The 21,532-nt window shown below is 37.0% G+C and overlaps 1 protein-coding gene across 4 annotated transcripts in view; it reads right to left on the minus strand.

Moving 5' to 3' along the window:
* Positions 1–6,726: 6,726 nt before the first annotated feature.
* The window catches only part of PCMT1 (protein-L-isoaspartate (D-aspartate) O-methyltransferase), a 49,528-nt gene continuing 34,722 nt past the window's right edge, over positions 6,727–21,532 (minus strand). Inside the window, exons 4-8 of one of the 4 annotated variants that reach the window (XM_004368830.1) lie at positions 19,202–19,306; positions 18,722–18,842; positions 16,611–16,696; positions 14,312–14,481; positions 6,727–7,526 (exon numbers count right to left, since the gene is read on the minus strand). In XM_004368830.1, the coding sequence (XP_004368887.1) occupies positions 7,514–7,526; positions 14,312–14,481; positions 16,611–16,696; positions 18,722–18,842; positions 19,202–19,306 (495 nt within the window). In that variant the 3' untranslated portion in view covers positions 6,727–7,513. Of the gene's footprint in view, positions 7,527–14,264; positions 14,482–16,610; positions 16,697–18,721; positions 18,843–19,201; positions 19,307–21,532 lie in introns of all 4 variants that reach the window. The other 3 variants (XM_004368831.1, XM_004368832.1, XM_004368834.1) reach the window with 3 other exon arrangements.

Raw genomic sequence — 21,532 nt, forward strand, 5'->3', positions numbered from 1 at the left:
GGAGCATTCTGGCTGTACTTCTTCCAAGACAGATTTGTTCATTCTTCTGGCAGTCCATGGTATATTCAGTATTCTTCACCAGCACCATAATTCAAAAGTATCAATTCTTCAGTCTTCCTTATTCATTGTTCAGCTTTCACACGCGTATGAGGCCTTGGAAACCCTGCGGGGCAGTTCTACTCTGTTCTGTAGGATCACTATGAGTCAAAATCAACTCGACAGCAATGGTTTATACCTGAAAATAGAACTTTGTAGATAGCCAAGGCAAAAGATTCAGTGTGGCAAAGGTGGCCTTTGGATGTCAGTGTGAACCCTTCACTCTTCAAAAGCCAGCTATTGGCCTTGGCATCCCTGGACCGGCCTAATGCACAGCGTCCCCTTGTTCTGTTATTCCTCCCTTAAACTCCCAGTGCTCTTCTTTCTCTTCTCCTCTTCAATACCTTTTCTCAGAATGGATCTCAGGTGAGTGTATACCTTTAGTGAGCTGTTACCTATCGCAGGAATACCTGAATTAGAAACCTATGGACAGGCCAGTGAGGCCTCGGGGAAGGAAAATGTGGGTTCTTCCCTGCCTCTGACATGTCAGTAGGTGGCTACCTCAGTAGGCAGACCTGTGGGAGAAGAAACTCAGCCTTTGGACTACAAACAGTTCTCAGAGAGCCACGAAACGACCTAGGAAATCAGGGTGGAAGCAGAGACCCTGGCAGGCCAAGAGTCCCAACAGAGAATTAGTTGAGGGCAAAGTGAGCAAGGAGGACAAGTAGTGCTTTCTTCTGTCTCTTCAACACCGCCACATGGTCCAGACAGTCGCCAGTTTTCAACATTTCATCTTTGTTGATGGAAGAGAAAAATGCATTCAAATAGAAAAGCAGAACATTGAACAGATTTCTGGATGCAGCTTTTGTAAAAATCTCACCATGTTTAAGCATCAGCAGATTCTCTCGTCCAATAGAATGGCCAGTTTTTTTTTTTCCTTTATTTTTTTAATTCTATAAAATGTTATAATGTGTAATCAGCTAATGCCAGGCTTATGTATTTCCAGAGCATAAAGCAGTTTTGCACAAATCCATCTTTACAGAAAATTGGTATCTAGCTTAAGCTCCCCTCCCTTAATCTCTAGAATTTTAAAGGCAAAGTATTCCCATCATTGCTTCCTGCCAGGATTATACACATTCTAGAAATTATTCTGAGAGGAATGTATAGGATGGTGACTGTCTACACCGACATCATGTTCCCACTTACATATTTTTTTCCATAAGTGTAAATCTTTAAAACACTTGAAAACTAGAGTCTAGAACATTTTATTTTCAGATTATACCTAAAGTAGGCTGTTCTTTTAGCAACTTGGGGTGGGGGGGGGGTAACATATCAAAACATATTAACAAATGGAAAGTTAACTTCTAGGAAAACAAAGAAGTTAGTAATCATTTTTGTTTCCTGAGAAGCTAAAGCATTTTGTTGTATGTTTAGAGTTGAGCAAATTTAGATTTCTCCTGAAGGGCAGTTGAGCGCATTTAACTGTGTGAATGAGTTTAAAATGTTTGTACTCTTTATGTGATGCCGTGCGATTTGTTTCAACATAGAAGGATGTCACCTAGAGACATAATAAAGTAAAAACTGATGAGGTATGCATCATTCAGCACCTCATCTTTTATAGTAGAGGATGTTAAACCCAATTTTAGTATTGCTATGGTGTTGAAATACTTAAGATGTCAGTATCTATGTAAACAATATTCCTTTAATAAATTATATTTTATTCTTAAGCCTTTTTACAACCTTTCAAAATAATCATAATAATAATGAGCTAATATTTACTGAGCTGCTACTATATTACCTGAATTTAATCATATCAACCCCATTTTACAGAGGGGGAGATTGAGGATTAGAGAAATTAGACTTGCCCGCAGCCTTGTATAAAGCATATTGGAGGGAAGAAGAATCAGGGCTTACAAAATATGTATATTATTAAATGGGCTGAATGGGACTTTTTAAAGTCATCTGACCTGTGATTATCTAATTGAAAGAACTATTCTGCATTTAAGACAAGTCAAAAATAATTTTAAAGGGGAAGAATGTTTTCCTCTCAAACACATTCTCGTGTTTCACATCTTTCCCTAAGCAAATTAAACCATCTAAGTCATCTTCCTGAAAATTTAAACTTAATTTCTCCTTTAATCCTCAGTACAAGTACAGCTACTCCTCCATCCATTCACAGCATTCTAACGCTTCAGGTCACCTGTGTCCAAGTAGGTTCTCTTCTATAGGAAAATACCAGAATGTTTTCATCTTTCTCCCAGTGACCTCTCAAAACTTATGATATGGCCCCTTGATTCCCTCTCACATTTACCAGCACCCTCCTTTCAGTCTTTGATGGTCATTCATGTTGCTTTTTAATAATTTTCCCTTGACCCAAACATGGTGATGGATGTTTCTGTTTGTCCTCAGTTTTGCTGATCAAGGTAGACCCTGCTGATGGGTTTAGCTGGGTTTCACCTACATAAACATACTACAATGTGATGTGCCCCAGGCCGCCCTTACCTTCAGATGTCCCAGTCAACATCAGGTTGATGATGTCCTTTACCATAAGCATTAGCATCCTGAGATTCTGTAATGAGGTCACTGCTAAGTTCCATTGCCCCCAAACAGTTCCTCTCGTGTTTTGGTTTGCTCTTTGTTGGGAACCTGCCACTTCATTCCTCGCAGAGCTACTCCAGCCACTTGTTTTCTTTCTGGACTCCAGGTTTTCTACAATTTTTTGGCATCAAAGCTGAATGACATTGGATGTCTAACAAAGAACTGCCCAAGTTGAATACAAAGAGGGCAACACTTAGATTGAAGTTCACAGATGTTTTCATACCCCTGGCTTTTTAAACAACTGTGTTGCTGACTTTCTCTTGGTTCCTGGCCCCACTTTCCCAGAATTTTTGCCCTATTCAGTTCCAGTATTCTAAAGATAAAGTGAATATTATGGCTATTTTAATGGCTAAACATATAAATTCTTTGGCTAAATATGAAACCACCAAGGATGAACTTAAGATCTGACAGCATGGGAATGGATTTGAATGGTTAGAACTGAGCAGTCTCTTATTACATGTGCTTTATTTCGGTCTAATCATGTCTTCATTCCATCACTACACTGTAAACTGGAAAGAGACCAACTTACAGTATTATTCAGCTTAGAGAACTTCTTATAAGGTTATTTCAAAACTTAGGGAGCTTCTCTAGACAGATTTTAATATGAAAATAATTTCCATTTTTACAAAAAGCTTACGACAAATTGTGTTGAGTATGTGTTGAGTAAAAAAAAAAGTTTGGTCTTTTCATAAAATTTACCTGAAAACTCAAACGTCCAAATAAATCAAAGGTATTTTTTTAAAAGGTACTGTCTAGAGATTTGTGTATAGAAGACTAAAGAAATCACAATCATCAATGGCCCAGTCTAAGACTGCATAAATGCCCTAAAGCGCTACCACCATGCCTTCAGTTTTTTTCTCCAGTGAGGGTAGGTGAGGCAGCAACAGTCCGATACTCCTTAAAACTCCTAAAACTTCCTGGCCTGCTTTATCCAACTCTGTTCCCTACCTCCTAATCCCTAAGGGGCCAACATCCTAAAGAAATCCTCATTGCGGTGGAGTCGATTCCAACTCAGAGCAACCCTATAGGACAGGGTAGAACTGTCCCATAGTGTTTCCAAAGAGGGGGCTGGTGGATTCAAACTGCCAACCTTATGGTTAGCAGCCAAACTCTTAACCACTGCACCACCAGAGCTCCATCCTTAAGAAAGGCAGGCCTTTATTTCCCAGAAAATATCCCCCACCTTCTTTTTCCAGTTGATTTAAAATGGATACAGTAGAGTTTACATGGATATTCTGTAGTGGTTTTGATCCATAATGTTAATTTCTAGGCTTCAGGATGTGGGGCTTCAAATACAAATGTCCTCAACTGCCCCAGGCCCCTGGACTGCTTCCCTTTCACACCTAAAATGCCTTCAGTGTTGCCACCACCTCCCTTTGGGCAAAGAAAATCTTCTATGATGCTCATCCTATTGGGACCATCCATCTGAGTAAGGATGAGCTCCTCAGACCCAGCAGCTCTAGACCCTCCTCTCATGATGGAAGGAAGGAAAAAAAGGTCGGAGGCTCCCAAGGATTCACTAGCCCAGCGAAGCACTCCATGGGAACTGAAAGTGAGATGTCACTCTATTTTTTTCCTCCCAACAACCAATGGGGCACTTCTCTATAGAGTGTCCTGGCCCAAATGACAAAATCAACTAAGAAGATGAAGCCCAAAGTGGGGAACCAACAATTATATTGTAGCCATGGCAGCTGAAGGTAAGGAAATGGCTGGACTTGATCTCTTTTTTATTATATCACAATACACAAAGTTTCTTGGGTCCCATGGGCCAGCCAGTTTTCTTTGAGCAGGATTCCTTCACTGGCACTCTATTTGAGCTATCCTTTATCTGAGCCAAAACACTGTCATCCTTCTGAAACACGGTAGGAGAAACCAAGAGAGATGCAACTGAAATCTAATCAGAAATCATTTTACTGAGGTATAGTTATTTAAGAACACAATAAATTGTAGGGAATGATTACGTATACCCTTCACTTACCTAAATTTAAGACTTACCAACAATAGCTTCAAAGAATTCAAAAGCATTACGTTATTTAAAGTTACTCTATTTTTGAATCCACTAAATTTTTAAATGCTTTAGCGTAGGTACATTTTAACTAAGAGTTCAACTTTTTTTTTTAACAATGGCTTTTTTTTTTTTTTTTAATTGTTGTTAGGTGCTGTTGAGTCAGCTCCGACTCATAGCAACCCTACGTACAACAGAATGAAGCACTGCTCGGTCTTGTGACATCCGCACAATCATTGCTATGTTTGAGCCCATTGTTGCAGTCACTGTGTCAGTCAATCTCATTGAGGGTCTTCTACTTTTTTGCTGACCCTCTACCAAGCATGATGTTCTTCTCCAGGGATTGGTCCCTCCTGATAACATGTCCAAAGTATGTAAGATGAAGTCTTGTCATCCTCACTTCTAAGGAGCATTCTGGCTGTCCTTCTTCCAAGACAGATTTTTTTTTTTTTAAATTAATTAGGGCAATGGAATTTTTAATATTTGCATAGAAAATGTTAATGGATTATTTTTTCTGAAGTCACATTTTTTTCTAATGTTACCAGCTGAAAAAGAGTTGAAACCTTCGATATAAAGTAAAATTCTTAATAATTCAGGCTTCTATTTTATAAATTTTGAGAACTAAATTTGGCTTTGATAAAACCAAATCCATAGCACAAACCTTGTTTTAATGGGACCTCACTAGGTTAGGACTTTTTGAAATATTTTCATTGCTGCCCTCTGTGTTATGTAAAGAAATAATTTCTATTATGGAAAAATGAAACACTGAAATAGTTTAGAAATTATTACTAAAGATTAAAGAGACATTTCTTATCTGTGACCTACACACATACATAAAGTCAACCCTCTTGTAAAGAAAAGCTCTTAGACCTAGTTGTAATTCATTATTTCTCTCTACTCATTTATTGGTGTTCCCTTAAAATCCATTCCTGTTGATTCAACATTTTAAAAAGTTTTAATTCACAAGTGTAAAGCCCAAGAGCAATGCTTGAACAATGTTTTAAGGCATAGCACTTGTCTCCACCAATCAGGTGGCCCTGAGTTGTCTCACCATATTTTTCAACTGTCTCCTCAACTAGATTACAACCTCTGCAAGAGTAAGGGCCTTTTTCTATTCCCAAAAGCTAACACGGGGATTTACAGACAATAAAATGTTAGCAATGGGTGTGGAAGATATAGATTGATGGATAAGTTTAAGAATTAATTTCATTTTTAAGTTCTAAAGAATATTTGCCCTCTAACTACTTCAAATGACACAGAGTCCTGGATCGTGAGGGCTTATGGTCTGGGTCCAGAAGCAATAAACAGCAACAGCAAACTGAAGCCAGCAGTGAACTTAAACTCAGAGTTCTGGCCACCAAATAATGCTAGCTAACACCTAAAAGTTTCCTGTGTCTAAAACCTCACCCAAGGACAGACACTTGTGAAAAGATGTATGCGTGATTTTTAAAGAAAAAATAGAGGTAATATTTAAGATTTTTTAAATTAGAATTTAAAGTCTAATACTTAAGAGGTAGGGGGAGAGGGGTCTCCAGTCCACTAAGGACCTACTTGCCTGATTATGCAAAGTCACGCACAGCATGGGAAGGGCGTGGCTGGGAGTGCTTATTCTTGTAGTTCTAGAGCTTATATTTCCCCAAGTTCTAGAATCCTCAGAAAAACTATGATCCTTTTATAAGAGGTATAAAAAAACCCACAATATTTAAACAAGATTCCAAAGCACTACTGCCTCCTTATAAACTCATGTTAAAATCATCATGTAATAAATCTATTTATAGGAGAGAGATGGATTTTGATATGTTCATCCCCAACTCTATTCTTCCCTAACATTAAGCCAATTATTCACTCATTCATTCAGCATTTATTGTACATCTGCTACAGGATAAACCTTGTGCTAGGCAGAGAAATATGACAAAAGAGGTATGGTCCTTGTCTTCAGGGAATGTACTCACGTTCAACAAATGTACAACTGGATTCATGCTATGTACCTACTCAGATTACACAAAGGGAGCATCAGGGAAACAATTCTTCCTCCGTGATCTGTGTCTGGTGGACATGTTCTTTCCTCCATATTCAAACACCACCAATGCCTCTTTTACTTTTAACTTTATTTGGCAAAGCAGCACTGCATAAACTGTTCAGTAACTAGGACACAGCTTACACAGCATGTGAAATCCATATACATTATCAGCAAATCAGAAACAGAAACAATACTGAGCTACAAGTCTCCTATAATTTTTAAAGAGAGAAAGGAAGCACTATGACAGTTATGTCCAATCGGAACAGCTGAGTGTGTTAAGGGACATCACCTGCCATCTTAAGTTTTAATATTTACAAATGCTTAGTTTTAAGGTAACAAAGCAGCTGATTGTATCTACAACATGCTATTCTATGACACCACATCAAAGCTTTAAAAAGGGAAGCTCATCTCTATTTTCTTAGTAGCATCTATCAGACATCCAAATAGCAAGAATCTTAACATGTGAAAGGTGGTGTTATCTGATGCACAAAAGCAATCTGATAAATTAATATCACAAGCGAATTAAGTGTCCAAGAAAAGAAATCACTCCTCAAAATCAGAATTCACAAACTTAAGTTTTCCATTTTGTAGAACTGCTTCTTTTAATATTTTAAAGTAAAATGTGGGCATGTTAAAGTAATAAACACAAATTTATACTTTGCATCCTTCATCTACTAATTTGGCTCTGTGCCTCTTTGAAAATTAGAAACCCTATAAAACCACACATTTTCATGCTGAAAATAATAGTGTAACAAAGTCCAAAACAAGCTGTGATGCTGTTGGTTTTCAAAAAGCTGAGGACTGAGATGAGCAATCCACTGTAATATTACGTACTGGTCAAGCTGATGTTGCTTTTACAGTTCATCCCTGCAGGGGAAAGAGAAAGAAATATAAATAATTACAGACCCCAAAATTCAGCTTTCTAATAGCTTAGATACAACTATTAAATCAGTAAAAATGCACTGATCCCAAGAATATATTCAAAAAAAAAAAAAACATGTAATAGTAACACAAATACAATACCAGTATATAAAGTATTTTACATTTTGTAAATTGCAAAAAAAAAAAAAAAAAAAAAAAAAAAAAGCGAACAATCCAAAATCAAAGCAAAAATGGAAGTCAGCCACTTCAAACATCTTTCCTGCCGCTCCAGAGTGAAGTATGAAACTTAAAGGTCCTGAGTTCTCTGTTCCTTAATTCTAAAGATAACTTTCTTCCTTCAAGATGAATAATTCAGGGAAATCACAACTGTTTTAGATCTAGGATCATCGTGCTAATACTATTTATTGTAAAATGATGACTTGAGTATTGAGAGTTTAAATGATTTATAAAATTTTATAGTTACATTCACAAAATTGGACAAAAATTTAGTCCTTTGCTTTGAGTGTCTGTTGGCAATTGTTCACAGGGTCAATCTCAACCCAAATTCTTTGGGAGAAAATGCATCACCTGTAGGTATAATATACCTGTCAGCTGATTTCATAAGGCAGCTTTATCAGCTCCAAACGAAACCATTTGCTCAGCAGAGTGCAGCACTGTGCCAGCAACTGCCAGTGAGAGGAAGGAAGGAATCATAAAGATGCCGTCTAAAATAAATGGCATGTTATATAACCTATACCTCAACAAAGCTGTTAAAAGTGGGAGAAAACCAACCAACCAGAAAAGCCTCATATCTGAGGGTGATCTGAATAACAAAAACATCAGTAGACACTCAAGTACTTTAGGAATAAAGAGTCACGATGTTTCCAACTAAATTTCAAATGATTCAGGGGAAAAAAAATTTCGTAAATATATATATGTGTACAGAGAGAGAACGACAAAGCAAATATGGAAAAATGTTAATTGGTAACTCTGGATAAAGGAATTCAGGAGTTTTTTGTACTATTCTTGCAACTTGCCTGTAATAAAAATTTAAAAATGAAAGTTGTCAAAATAAGTTTTAAAGGGAAGGTGAAATAAAGAACTTATATTTCACAGGTAAATGGCGAATTAAGGGATTATCAGATAATTTGCTTTTTTAAAAACTGAATTTTAAAAATTATGCAAGAAAATATTTTAAAAATTACTTTTCCTATAAACTGTCTTTGTCATAACAGTATTGGAATATCTGTTAAATGATAAACTATCAGTTCTGATTCACCTTAAGATACTCTTCCAAAGGTACACATTATCAAATAGTAGTACTATGACTCTCATATAACAGCTTTTACTTAAATTCACGCAACCATGAAAATATTTAATCTGAAGGAATTCACTTGCAGATGTAGTGTTCTATTCATAAACTAAAATGAATTTACTTGTTTTTTTTTTAAATACGGACTGATGATACTATTGGGTTTTTTACAATAAGTGACCACATTTCATTGAGCTGTTGCAAGGCATTAAGGATACTGTAAATAAACCTTAATGTTCCATCAAAAACATAGTACAGCAACTTTGCCAAATACTCTCCCTATCGTTGTTTAGATTTTTTTAATAAAGAAAAAGAAATTAAGTTATAGACCTGGATTTTAAAATACAGGCTTCAAGGGGAAAATATTTACTGCCAGTGCATATACAACCTTGTCACCTCCTAATACTCCAAAATCCATTTAGTAACTTTTGTTACTCATTTTTCCTAATGTTTACAATTCTATATATCTTTCTTTATCTGACTGAATGCATAGATCACTTACAATAAAAAGCAGTATATCCTAAATTTTTAGAAAGGCTGTTTGAAATTACTGTATATAAATACATCATGTTCATAACTAGAGTAACTCCATGCCTAACAAATAAAACAACAATCAAAATCCATAAATGTTTTCTCATAATTTAATGGACTTTCTGAGCCCTAGTGGCGCAGTGGTTAGGAGTTTGGCTGCTAACCAAAAGGTCAGCTGTTTGAATCCACAGCTGCTCCTTGGAAACCCTATGGGGCAGTTCTACTCTGTTCTATAGGGCTGCAATGAGTCAGAATCGACTTGATAGCAATGAGTTTTCTGAGGTAATAAGCATTCGAAAGACATAAAAAGATTTCCAAAGAACCAGAATTCATCCCTGCCCCTAAGGATGTACAATATTGTCACAATGCTGTAACACACATAAAAAAGAGACAAGAGAGCACAGAATCAACTGGATACCTAGGCCCTATACTGTCAATCTTAGAAATGCCTGATCAATTCACAACATCTTTTTCATGTGTGCGTGGCACTTTAAAAAGATATCAATAAACAAAATACTTATGGAATGATAATCCTGAAATATTCCTGTTTCACAAACTAGAGATGAACCTATTGCATTGACTCTTGCTTACCAAAGATATTAAAAACAAAAGTAAAACTTTTACCAGAACATTAACAAAATATTGATTTATATGTAAATGTACTTATTTAAAATAAAATATAAATTTAAAAAGTATTAAGAGTTTCTGAAACAACCAATACAACTATTACACATCAATAGTCATGACCGTAATCCCACAGATTCTAGTCTATACTCCATAGATCTGGCAATCTCCCCCTTTTAATCCACCGGAAATACAGGTGATGTTTTCCAAGTACCGGAAACACAAGTCTACATTCTGGTTTGTCGCTTTATTTGGTACTATAATTCAGCATGCTCACTTTGGTTCTAATTTTTTTCATATGGTTTCTAGCTCCTGGTCCTCTTATACCTCCTCAACAAAGACTGGATCTCACTTTCACCAAAGTACTCCACCTACTCTGGACTCCTCAGTAAGAGAAGATCGAAGGATGGTGAGAAATAAAAGAAGGTTCATGGAAAAGCACTATGATGAGTTGCTAAATTAATCCTGAAGAAACTTAAAAGAAACCACCTAGCCTGGCAAGACGCTAACAAGTTTTTTAGATGATAATTCCCAAATATGGATAGGTACTTAGAAAATGGTAAGCAATTATTTTTCATCTACACAAACAAGAGCATGAGGGAGTAGGCTTTTAGTCACACTAGACATAGCTACCAATCCTCTTCTATCCTCACTACCATTGCCTTAATTCAGGCCACCATCATTTCACCCTTGAATTGCTATGACAACCTCTGTTTTTGACTCTAGTTTGGTCTCTTTCCAATCTACTCTCCACACCAAAGCTAGAGTTATCTTTTGGAATTGTAATTCCGGTAACTTCACTGCCAGGCTTAAAAACTTTAATTGCTCCCTACTGCTCTCAAGGCAGAAACCAAACACCCCCCAAAAAAACTTGCCATGGAGTCAATTCTGACTCATGGTGACCTCGTATGTGTCTGAGTAGAACTGTGCTCCATGGGGTTTTCAATGGCTGATTTTTCAGATCTCCAGGCCTTTCTTCAGAAGCACCTCTGGGTGAACTCAAACCTTTAGGTTAGCAATGGAGCGCAAGTCCAAACATACTACACTGTAATTGCCTATCTTTATTTGTATCTCTACATGACTGTAAGCTCCATGAGAACAAGTTAGTTTCACATTTGCAGCTGTATATTCCTGGCACATAGCACAGTGCCTGGCATAGTGGGTACACAAATATTTGTTAAATGAATGAACGAGATTAAGAGGATCCTCACACTGACAGTGATTTGACGACGGAATAAATTACCAGAGAAAAGTGTAACATGTTGCTTTTCCAAGGCAATTTAAATTAAACACATTCTTTCTGTCAAGAACAGTTTAAACAGATTGGCCTGAAGGGGAGAGAAGTAGGGCACACAAGGCTTAGATGATTTCTCAAGTCTATTCCAAACCTAAATTTTAAAAGAAGCAGGGGTCTCTGCTGGGGGGAGAGGAAAGAAGTTGGTGGGGAGCTGGTTTCAGACTCCATTTGCCACAGGGCCTATTCCTCTCTGGCTCATATGATGCTCTCGTAATTGATAAGAGGGCAGGAGGAGAGAAGCTGAGGTAGTCAAAGTTCTGGTAGTAGTCACATCCCTCTATCACTTCAGCTCCTATCTGATGCTCCCACACACACACACACACCTGCCCCCGAACAGCCTGTGTTTTGTTCTGCTGTGCATGGGGTTGCTGGCTTCTGCTGCCCTGCTCTCAGTGGGTTCCAGTGAAAGTTTCCTCCCCTCGCACCTTTAAGTGTAGGAGTGGAAACAGCTTCCTGCTGTTGCAAATCCCTGGGTGTGTCAACACCCTTTACTGGTTTCCACAACCTTTTCCACATCTCCCTGAATAGCCTCTTCATTAAAATCACTTCAGAATCCTAGCTGAGGATGCCTTCTGTTTCCTGCCTGGATTCTGTCAGAGTTTATAAACACAAATAGGAACAGGAGAGTGACAGTCTCTTAAGAGTTTAACTGTTCATGTTTTACCCTCACAAGCATCCTATTTTCCAGTAGTTTCTTTTTAACACTGATTTTTTTTTAAATGTGGCCATTTTTTTTTAATTCAGTCTTCAGATTTTGTTTCATCTTTGATAATATACTTTAAACTTTCAGATTTACAATCAAGTAACTGAACCACATTTTTTTGGATGTAGGAAAATGTGTTTCAATAGGTAGAAAATCTACAACAGAAAAAATTAGAAAGTACTGATAGTACAACTAGAAAAAAGTTTTCCAATGATGCAAATGTAAAATTGCTCAATTTTTTTTTTTTTGTAATTCGAAGGCCAAAAAGAAAAACAGTACACATTAAAATATTTGGCAAATGACTGAATAATTGCCCATAAATTTAAAAATCATTCTAATTTTTTAGACACAGATTAGTTTGGTTTAATCAGAGGTGGACCCAGGTTTCATGGGGGCCTAAGAATTCCTGCCTTCCATGCAGGGGACTCAGGTTCAATTTCTGGCCAATGCACCTCATGAGCAGCACAGCCACTACCTGTCTGTCAGTAGAGGCCTGCATGTTGCTATGATGAGTGAGTTTCAGCAGAGCTTCCAGACAGACTAGGAAGAAAAGGTCTAGCGATCTACTTCCGAACAGCCAATGAAAACCCTATGGCTCACACAGTCCAATCCGCAACCAATCATGTCAATGTGCAGGACTGGGCAGCATTTTGTTCTGCTGTGCACGGGGTTGCCATGAGCCAAGGACTGAATCGACTGCAGCTAACAACAAAGGTTATATAATTGAGGGTTTCTTCATGAAAGGAAAAAAGAAAAAAGCAAGACTATGCATGTAAAATCAGGTTGGTGGCCATGAAAGGACTCCATGCAAGTGAGATGCCCAGAAGCTTGAGCTTCATTAGCTTCATGATAAATCCACCTCTGGTTATAAAACAAAACACCGTTTTGTAATCCTTTCATTATTAAATCATAGGTGGTATATTCAGTATTAACATTTACTATGTATAAAAAGAAAAGAACTTAATAATGAAAATCTGAACTCTTGGTATCAAATTTCAGTAATTTCAGTGATATCTTTGCCTCTTTTGTACAATGGCAATCATACAATTATGTAAGGGCATAACCATACTAGAAGCAAAGTGAAGAAAGGTCATAATTACTTGTTAGTAACTCTACCTGATTCTAATGGAAAAGACTAATAACTTTTTAAATGACTTTTGTTAAGAAGTGGCTGTGCTCCAGGTTAGAGTTCAGTGACCGATGTGAATTTAAGTAAAACTCAGTTTTTAACAAATTGAGTTAGATTCATTACCACTTTTACAATTAAACATTCACTCAAAAAGTGCCTTTCCTCTTTTCAGAAAACAAAATTGAGACATCTATTAAGTTTATAATCATAATTTTACTGACTGATTAAAAAATAAGTATCTTACTGTCAAATAAAAATAGACTCTAAAACAAGGAAGCTATAAGCCTTTCTTATTCTGGCATTTAACTTGAAACAATCTTAGCTGATGTTACTTTTACTTATTGATCTCACCTCTCCCATTGGAGAAGGCAAGGAAGGAAGAAAGAAATCTTGGCTGCAAATAAAATATGCAAATTGTGCTAAGACACAGAAGTAGGCATTGTATTATAATAAGCCATGCTGCGTGAAGATCATGCTGCATGCTACTGGCCTTTTGGGTGGGTTTGTGAGACCTGGGCACTCACTGAGTAGCTTATCAAATCCCCTGCTCTCCTCAGGAACTTAGCTACAGCAGCTTAAAAACAGACTGTCCTGTTCTACAGAATGGTGAGAAGCTTATTCCTTCTGGAGCTCTGCAACAGCAGCTGAATGTAAAACAGGCACAGGTTGTCAGACATCTATGAATCTGACTAGAAGAGGGAAATCAAGCCGAGAGATAGAATGTTCTCTCTGGGAACCTGACACTTTAGAAAACTGGGACAGCTGTATCTTTTCCCAGCAGAAAGCAGGGCAGGAAATGATGGCTCCTTCTCTTCCAAACCAAAGCTTTTGTTTCCATGACCATACAGCAGCTGTAAAAAGGATTTGTAAATACAGAAACACGGGGTGGCTAATGAAGAATCAAGTATCCTTAGAAAGTACTGAACTGTGTCTGAAGGTCTCTTGGAAATAAAGCAAACATCTTTGGTGCTAGCCAAGTCTCACCCACCCATTACCCAAAGATATGAGTTAAACCAAAAGAAGGGACCATGCAGAATTTTTCTACATTTTTAATGCAATGAGTTTCTGATGTTACGATGGGGTAGCATAAAGGCAAAAACCAAAAGAGCAGCTCTTGCAGTCTAAGGTCTTAAAATCCACCCTTTCACCTTGCAAGTGTGGAAGAAGAAAGAGCAGAAGAGAAAATCACTTCCACCTGGACCACTGCTTTTCTTTATCTGTTAAAGGCACGTATATCACCCCCATCAGAGGCTTCATTTTGATGCTGCCATCTTGTAGCTTGTCGTACTGCTCCAACATTTGGTTTCCACCTGCCGGACCGACTGGCAGTATCAATCTTCCACCAGGCTTTAGCTGGTCTATTAGCTAAAAGAGAAAGAAAACCAGATATATACCAAGTTATATATTTTATATTAACGGTCATTTTACTTCAATATAAACAACTTTCAGTATCCCTGGGTAGAAAGTAAACATGTACCTCAATATACATTCTTTGTTTTACTTATAACTCAATTACTCACTTATTCATGTATCAGCCTCTCCTACTAAACTACAAGTTCCTTGAGGACAGGGACTGTGTCTTACTCATCTTTGTAACCCTAGAATTTAACTAAAGTACAACTGCAGTGCTCAAAATGTTTGAACTGAACCATACAATGTAGAACTTTCCTCTTGGGAAGATCAAGGACAAAGCAGAAAAGTCAACTACAGCTGAGTCTGTCTTGGGTTGGATGGGAGTTGTAGAAAATCAGCAAAGAATCCCTATCCTATTATTGTAGAGGGTAGGGCAACATGGAACCAAAGAAAAGGGAAGCCTAGTTTCATGACTGCATTTAGGTACCACATGGAGAAAAAGTAGGGCTGGAGTCCTGCAGCACTTGAATGAGGACACCCCTGTCCATGAAGAACCAAGACCACTCAATGAAAGACTCTCCAGTCACAAAACTTTCAAGGCATACATTGCCATCTGCAGCCTTACAGATCACCACTAATCAAAAACAGTAAGAAACAAACCTTACTTTGGGTACTGTTACCCAAGGGAAGAGTGCCTTTCAATTATTATTTTGGTTTTCAGTAAGTCTATCATATTTTTTCCATTTTAATTTTTATCAAAGTAATACTTAAAAATACTTTCAGTTGTTTTTCTAAATTTCAAGGCTTATAATGTAAACAGTATACATCTTCCCCCATACCAATCCTGCTCCTTAAATCCAGTCATTTTAAATCCTTAGTTGTGTCTTCCAGTATTTACCTTTATATTTCAAATATGCTAGGTGAGGACTGAGCTCTCTTACATACATTTGGCGCCTTTCCCCCAATATATCCAATATCATAATTATGAAATTGTGAACTGAAGATCCCAATCCCTTCACTTAAACACAATTCTATTTCAGATTTTAACTACTCATATTAGGCTGCCAATATTTAAAAAAAAAAAAAAAAAACAAGAAGGCTAAAAAGCTACCGGTCATGTGTTAATATATGAAAATTTGTTAAGCTGCTCATTTACGGCTTGTACACTTTTCTATATTATGTTAATACCTAAATTCAATCCCATGTAGACAGTTCTTAAAAGAGCATAATGCTCAAGGCAGACCTTTTCACTAGTTAAGCTGAACAAATCCCCCAACTTTCAGTTTCTCACAGCTGATCTACACATGCAAAAAAGAACCCCTCCCAGGTTGGCGGTGGATGAGACTGGGAAGAATAGACTGTGTCACTTTCAGTCCCTTTCATCAAGTCAAGAACTATGTAAAACTGATATGTAAGAGAAACCAAAGACGCTAGTGAATTCAATTACGGGTTATTACAAGGGCTGACATAAGCTTATCAGAGTCTTACTAAGATGAAAAATCAATATTTTACTTAAAACATTTCCTTGACTATGTAATATACAATACTGAAATATCCTTTCCTATCACTGTCAACTATACAAATCCTACTACTCTTTAAGATTCAGTTCAAGTTCCATTCCTCTATGAAGTCTCTCTGACCACTCTATGCAAAATTCTCTCCCTCCCCTGAACTCCTACAGTGCATACGTTCTTTTCCATTCAATATCTATCATATCCAAATGACAGGCCATCATTAACTTCCCTTTGTGTATGACACACTTCTAAAATACAAGCTAATAAAGGTAAAATGTATCGCAAATACTTCCTGGCATTACCCATGCACCTAACAAAGTCTTGCATCATATTCTGGTGCTTAATGAAACACCATACTAATTCTCAGCTCATGAACTCCAAAGAGATCTTCCCAGTTCTTAGCTGGATCAAACACTGCTTGAAGCAAGAAAGCCATGAGCTGGGGTTAAGTAACTTTCAAGTCATTTATGCAACTGTTTGCATATTAAAAAAAAAAAGTACCAACTAACAAAATGCACCACATAAAAGTGTCATTATATTTTGAACATCACCTAGAAGACATCTCCATATAAAGCTTTAGGGTTTGGGTTGAACAAAGCACACAAACACAGAAAAGGAAACACTCACTGCCTGGGGCACAACTGGGGCTGCAGCTCCCACATGAATAGCATCATACGGAGCTTCTTCGGCATAGCCCATTCTTCCATCCCCCACTGAAAGAGAAAAAAGGTGAGCTTTAAAAGTCTGTTCAGACACATCTACCTAGTGTGAAGAATTATACTGTAGAAGGTTTGCAATGAGGGAAAGGGCAGATTTTTCAATAAATAATGCTGGGACAACTGAACATTGATATGGAAAAAATATAATTAGACTCCTACCTCATACACACACAAAAATCAATTTCAGAAAGATCAAAGGCCTAAATGTGTAAAGTAAAAATGATAAGTCTTCAAAAAAATAATATAAGGAAATAGCTTCATAACTTTAAAAACAACCAATTGCCGTCGAGTCACTCACAACTCACGGTGACCTCATGTGTGTCAGAGTAGAACTTTGTTCCACAGAGTTTTCAAAGGCTGATTTTCCAAAAGCACATCACCAGGCCTTTCTTCTGAGGCACCTCTGGGTGGACTTACCTGGGTGATTCAAATGACTAATGCACTTGCTGCTAATGAAAAGTTGAGGGCTTGAGTCCACCCCAAGGCACTCAAAAGAAAGGCCCGGCAATCTACTGCCAAAAAATCAGCCATTAAAAACCTGAAGCAGCATAGTTCTACTAGACACATAAGGGGTCACCCTAAGTCAGAGTCAACTTGACAGCAACGGGTTTTCTTCAACACGGAGGGTAGTCTTAACAGAACATAGAAAGCAATCGAAAAAATCAGTTAAGTCTTCCTACTAAAACTAAGAATTTCTATTTATCAAAAGGATACCAATAAGAGAGTGAAAAGGCATGCCACAGAGTGGGAGAGGCTATTTATAATATGTATAAGCAGACAAAGGGCTAGCCTCCAGAAGTCCTATAAATCAAAGAAAAACACAGACAACCAACATCTGAACAGGCACTTTACAAAAGAGTAAATCCAAATGGTCAAACATATGAAAAAGTATTCAACTTCACTGGTTACCAGGAAAATGCAAAATTTACCAAAGAGACACTGCTAAACACTCACTAGATGGGCAAAAAGAAAAGTCTAACAATATCAAGTGTGGGGGTAGATGTGGAGCACAGAACCCTCCTACACTGCTGGTGGAATGTAAATTGGTTCCATCACTTTCAAAAACAGTCTGGCAGTATCTACGGTCACCCTATGACCCTGCAGTAACACTCCTAGAAATATACCTTACAGAAATGAGTGTTTGTATGCTGAGTGTATATATGCACGAGGACTTTTGTACAAATATGTTCACAGTAGCATTGTAAATATGCCCAAACCAGAAACAACTCAAACATTCATCTATGGTAGAATTAATAAACAAACGTTGGTAATATTCTTATACTGGAAAGCTATATTGCAATGAAAATGAACTATATGCAAAAAGATGGCTGAATCTTACAAACATAATATTGAATGAAAGAAGTCATTCACCACAGAATATCTACTGTATGGTTCCATTTATCTAGAGTTCAAAAAGTCAAAATTAAGCATTTTTATGGATGTGCAATTAGGTAGTAAATATACAAAAGTAAGGATACTTGATACCACTAGACAGAAGGGAGAGAGTTATGATCAGGAAAAAACAAGCACTGGACTGCTAAAGTGTTAATAATGTTTCATTTCTTAATCAGCATGGTGATTACACAGGTGTTTGTTTTACAGTTTAAGCTTTACATTTATGTTTTATGTACTTTTTATATATCTACTGTATTTTGCAATAATACAAAATGTGCTTACGTGGAAATATGTGCATTAAAACAAAGCTACAGGGAGACAGGAAGGTTTTCATTTTTTTTATCTTACACATTTATACACTGTTTAAATTTTTTATAGTGGACATTTATTACTTTTCTATTACTTAAAAAGCCAACATGGGTATTATCTGAAATACTTAACAGTTATGTTACCCATGGACAAGGCGGAACCAGTTAACATTTTAGAGCAACTGCTTCTTTTTAGTACTTGAAAGTGAATTTTAAAAATGCAGTAATTAGCTCTGAATATTATTTAGCTTGCATGGCATTTTCTGAAAATAAAAATTCTCTCGGGAGGAAATGTTTTCAGTTTTCTGAAACTCACCAACCAGACGCACCCTCCCTGAAGACAAAAGCATTGGGTCATCCTTTCTGACGTTATTTATTGAGTCGTCTACCAACTCCTTAATGTGATCAATTCCTATGACTTTTCCAGTAGGTCCAACCTAGGAAAGAGAGAAGAATTTAGTAACTCATTGGGCTAAATCTGTTTTCTAAGGTGTCATTAAAGTATTTCCTTATCGAAAGTCATATTCTGCAATGAGAAATCAAGGTAAAGGAACAGCTGAAGTCACCAGAAGCCAGATATATTCCTAGACTTTTCATTATATAAATTCCCTTTTAGCTTTCCCAGTTTAGGTTGAGTGTTCTGTCACGTGCAACCAAAAAATATCATAAGTGATACATATTCCAACTGCTATCTTAACAGAATTAAAAAACAACCCTCAAAAACTAGTAGTGAAAAAATGAGCCAAATCATATAATATGCTTCTGTTGGGGCTAAAATGAAAAATTAGGTTCTTACCATACGCGCAAAGCACGCAGTAAGGATTCCACTTCCAGATCCTACATCAAGAGCTTTAGCTCCTTCATGCAACTGATCAAATAGGAGTTCTAGTGCATATGCATGCTGCCAAAAGAAAACAATGCAAATATTCATTTTTCTAAAGTATATACGGTATGTTCAATCTGCAGACCCGTGGTGGTGCAGTGGTTAAATAGCTTGGCTGCTAACCAAAAGGTTGGCAGTTCAAATCCAGCATTGCTCCTTGGAAACCCTATGGGGCAGTTCTACTTTGTCCTATAGGGTTGCTATGAGTCAGAATTGACTCAATGGCAATGAGTTTTATATATATATATATATACATACCACAATTTTTTTTTAAAATCATCAGATCCACTAGCAAATAAGTCATCTGGCCCAGTGGCAATGAACACATAAAAATATAAAAATATACATCCATGGATCCACGGTGATAATAAACACATACGTTCATACATACATACATAAAGAATAAGGGGAAACTGTTTCTTACAGTAGAATTCCAACTACTACAGAAGAAATGATGAACTTAGGAAATTGTCATTTGGCAACCATCTCAGTGACAACTAATTTAGGCAAAAATCATATATCAATGCTAAAACTAGTGGATTAACATTTGACAAGTAACAGGATATCTACATAATCTCAAAGTATTCATCCAAGTACATACTTATTAATTACAAAAAGAAATAAAGTAACTTTACAGTCCCATAAACCCATTGCTGTCAAGTTAATTCTAACTCCAAGTGACCCTATAGGACAAAGCAGAACTCCTCCATAGAGATTCCAAGGCTGTAATCTTCATGGAAGCAGACTGCCACATCTTTCTCCCAGGGAACAGCTACTGGGTTCTAACTGCTGACCTTTCTGTTAGCAGCTGAGGCTTTACCCAGTTTCTCAGTGTAGAAACCTGGCAGACACTACCTTAGTCAGCAATAATGAGGCACACTGACATCACATGTTTCTGCTAAGATGCACCACTTCTGGATTATTGCTGGCAAAGATACATAACCCATATTTAATCATGAGGAAACAGCAGACAAACCCAAATTGATAGACATTCTATAAAAAATACTGGTCCGTATTCGTCAAAATTTTCAAGGCCATAAAAGACAAGAAAAGCCTAAAGAACTGTTCTAGATTAAAGAAGATTAAAAAGACATAACAATTAAATGAAACTCATGATCATTAGAATATTAGAACAATTGGGAAAATCTAAATAAGGTCTGTAAATTGGCTAACAGTATTCTATCAGTGTTAAATTCCTGATTTTGATAACTGTACTGTGGTGATGTAAGAGAATGTCCTTATTTTTACGTAAAGAGTATTATGCCTGCAATTTAAAGAGTTCAGGAGAAAAAGGAAAAAAGAAAGAAAGGAGAGACAATTGGATGGATAAAACAAGATTAGCAAATTGGGAATTTCTGAAGCTGGATGATGGCTACGTGGAAGTTCATTATATAAGTGTATATGTGGTGTTGGACACGGGGTCACCACGAGTCGGGGCTGACTCTATGGCAACTAACAACAACAAAATCATATAAGGGAATAAGGCCTTTAATAGACGCAGCCTCACGTGATCCAAGAGTTTTCAAACTGTGTTCCAGAAAGCCTTTCGGGTTCCAGAGAACCCCTTTGGGGGTAACGCATAAATGTAGATTGGTACATGGGTGTGCTTTAGGAAAAGAAGAATAGAGAAATAACTCTAAATTTATCAGCTTTGCATATTTAACTTTTGGTTTAAAGAGGTTCTTGCCTCAAAACTACAAAACACTAGTACTTTGAAAAAGAGTCCTGAATTAAACATCAAAAACACTGAATTCTACTGACTGTGCATTTATCAGCCTTGTGGCACTGGAAATTCTCTTTAGCTCACTGTTTCTCAGTTTCCATGTTATTAAAATGGGAAAAATTAAAAGCTGTCCGTATCCTGCCTTCTCCACAGAATTATCATGTGAATAAAAGTAATGACATATTAAAGCACTTTATAAATCTAAAGGATTTACAAATAAAAGGTATATTTATGTTAACCAAAATTCAACTATTACAGCATAATCACCTGTTGCTGCTATTCGTGGTGGCACTTAAAAGTCACTTAGAAAAGTAAAACTGACAATCTTAATTGATTTTCTACTTCCGTTAGTTTTTGGAAATAAACTCCTTTAGGGTATCTTACCTATAACTGTCAAACAATCAGTGGCCTCTCTCTCTTGCTTGGTCAGAAAATGAAATGACTTGATTAATCAAATAAATGTGATTAACATCCTCTTCCTTTCCTTCTTCTCCTGCTATCCCATCCCATCCTTTCCCTTC

The sequence above is a fragment of the Trichechus manatus genome, unplaced genomic scaffold (assembly GCF_000243295.1).
Source record: "Trichechus manatus latirostris isolate Lorelei unplaced genomic scaffold, TriManLat1.0 scaffold00002, whole genome shotgun sequence".
Lineage (NCBI taxonomy): Eukaryota > Metazoa > Chordata > Mammalia > Sirenia > Trichechidae > Trichechus > Trichechus manatus.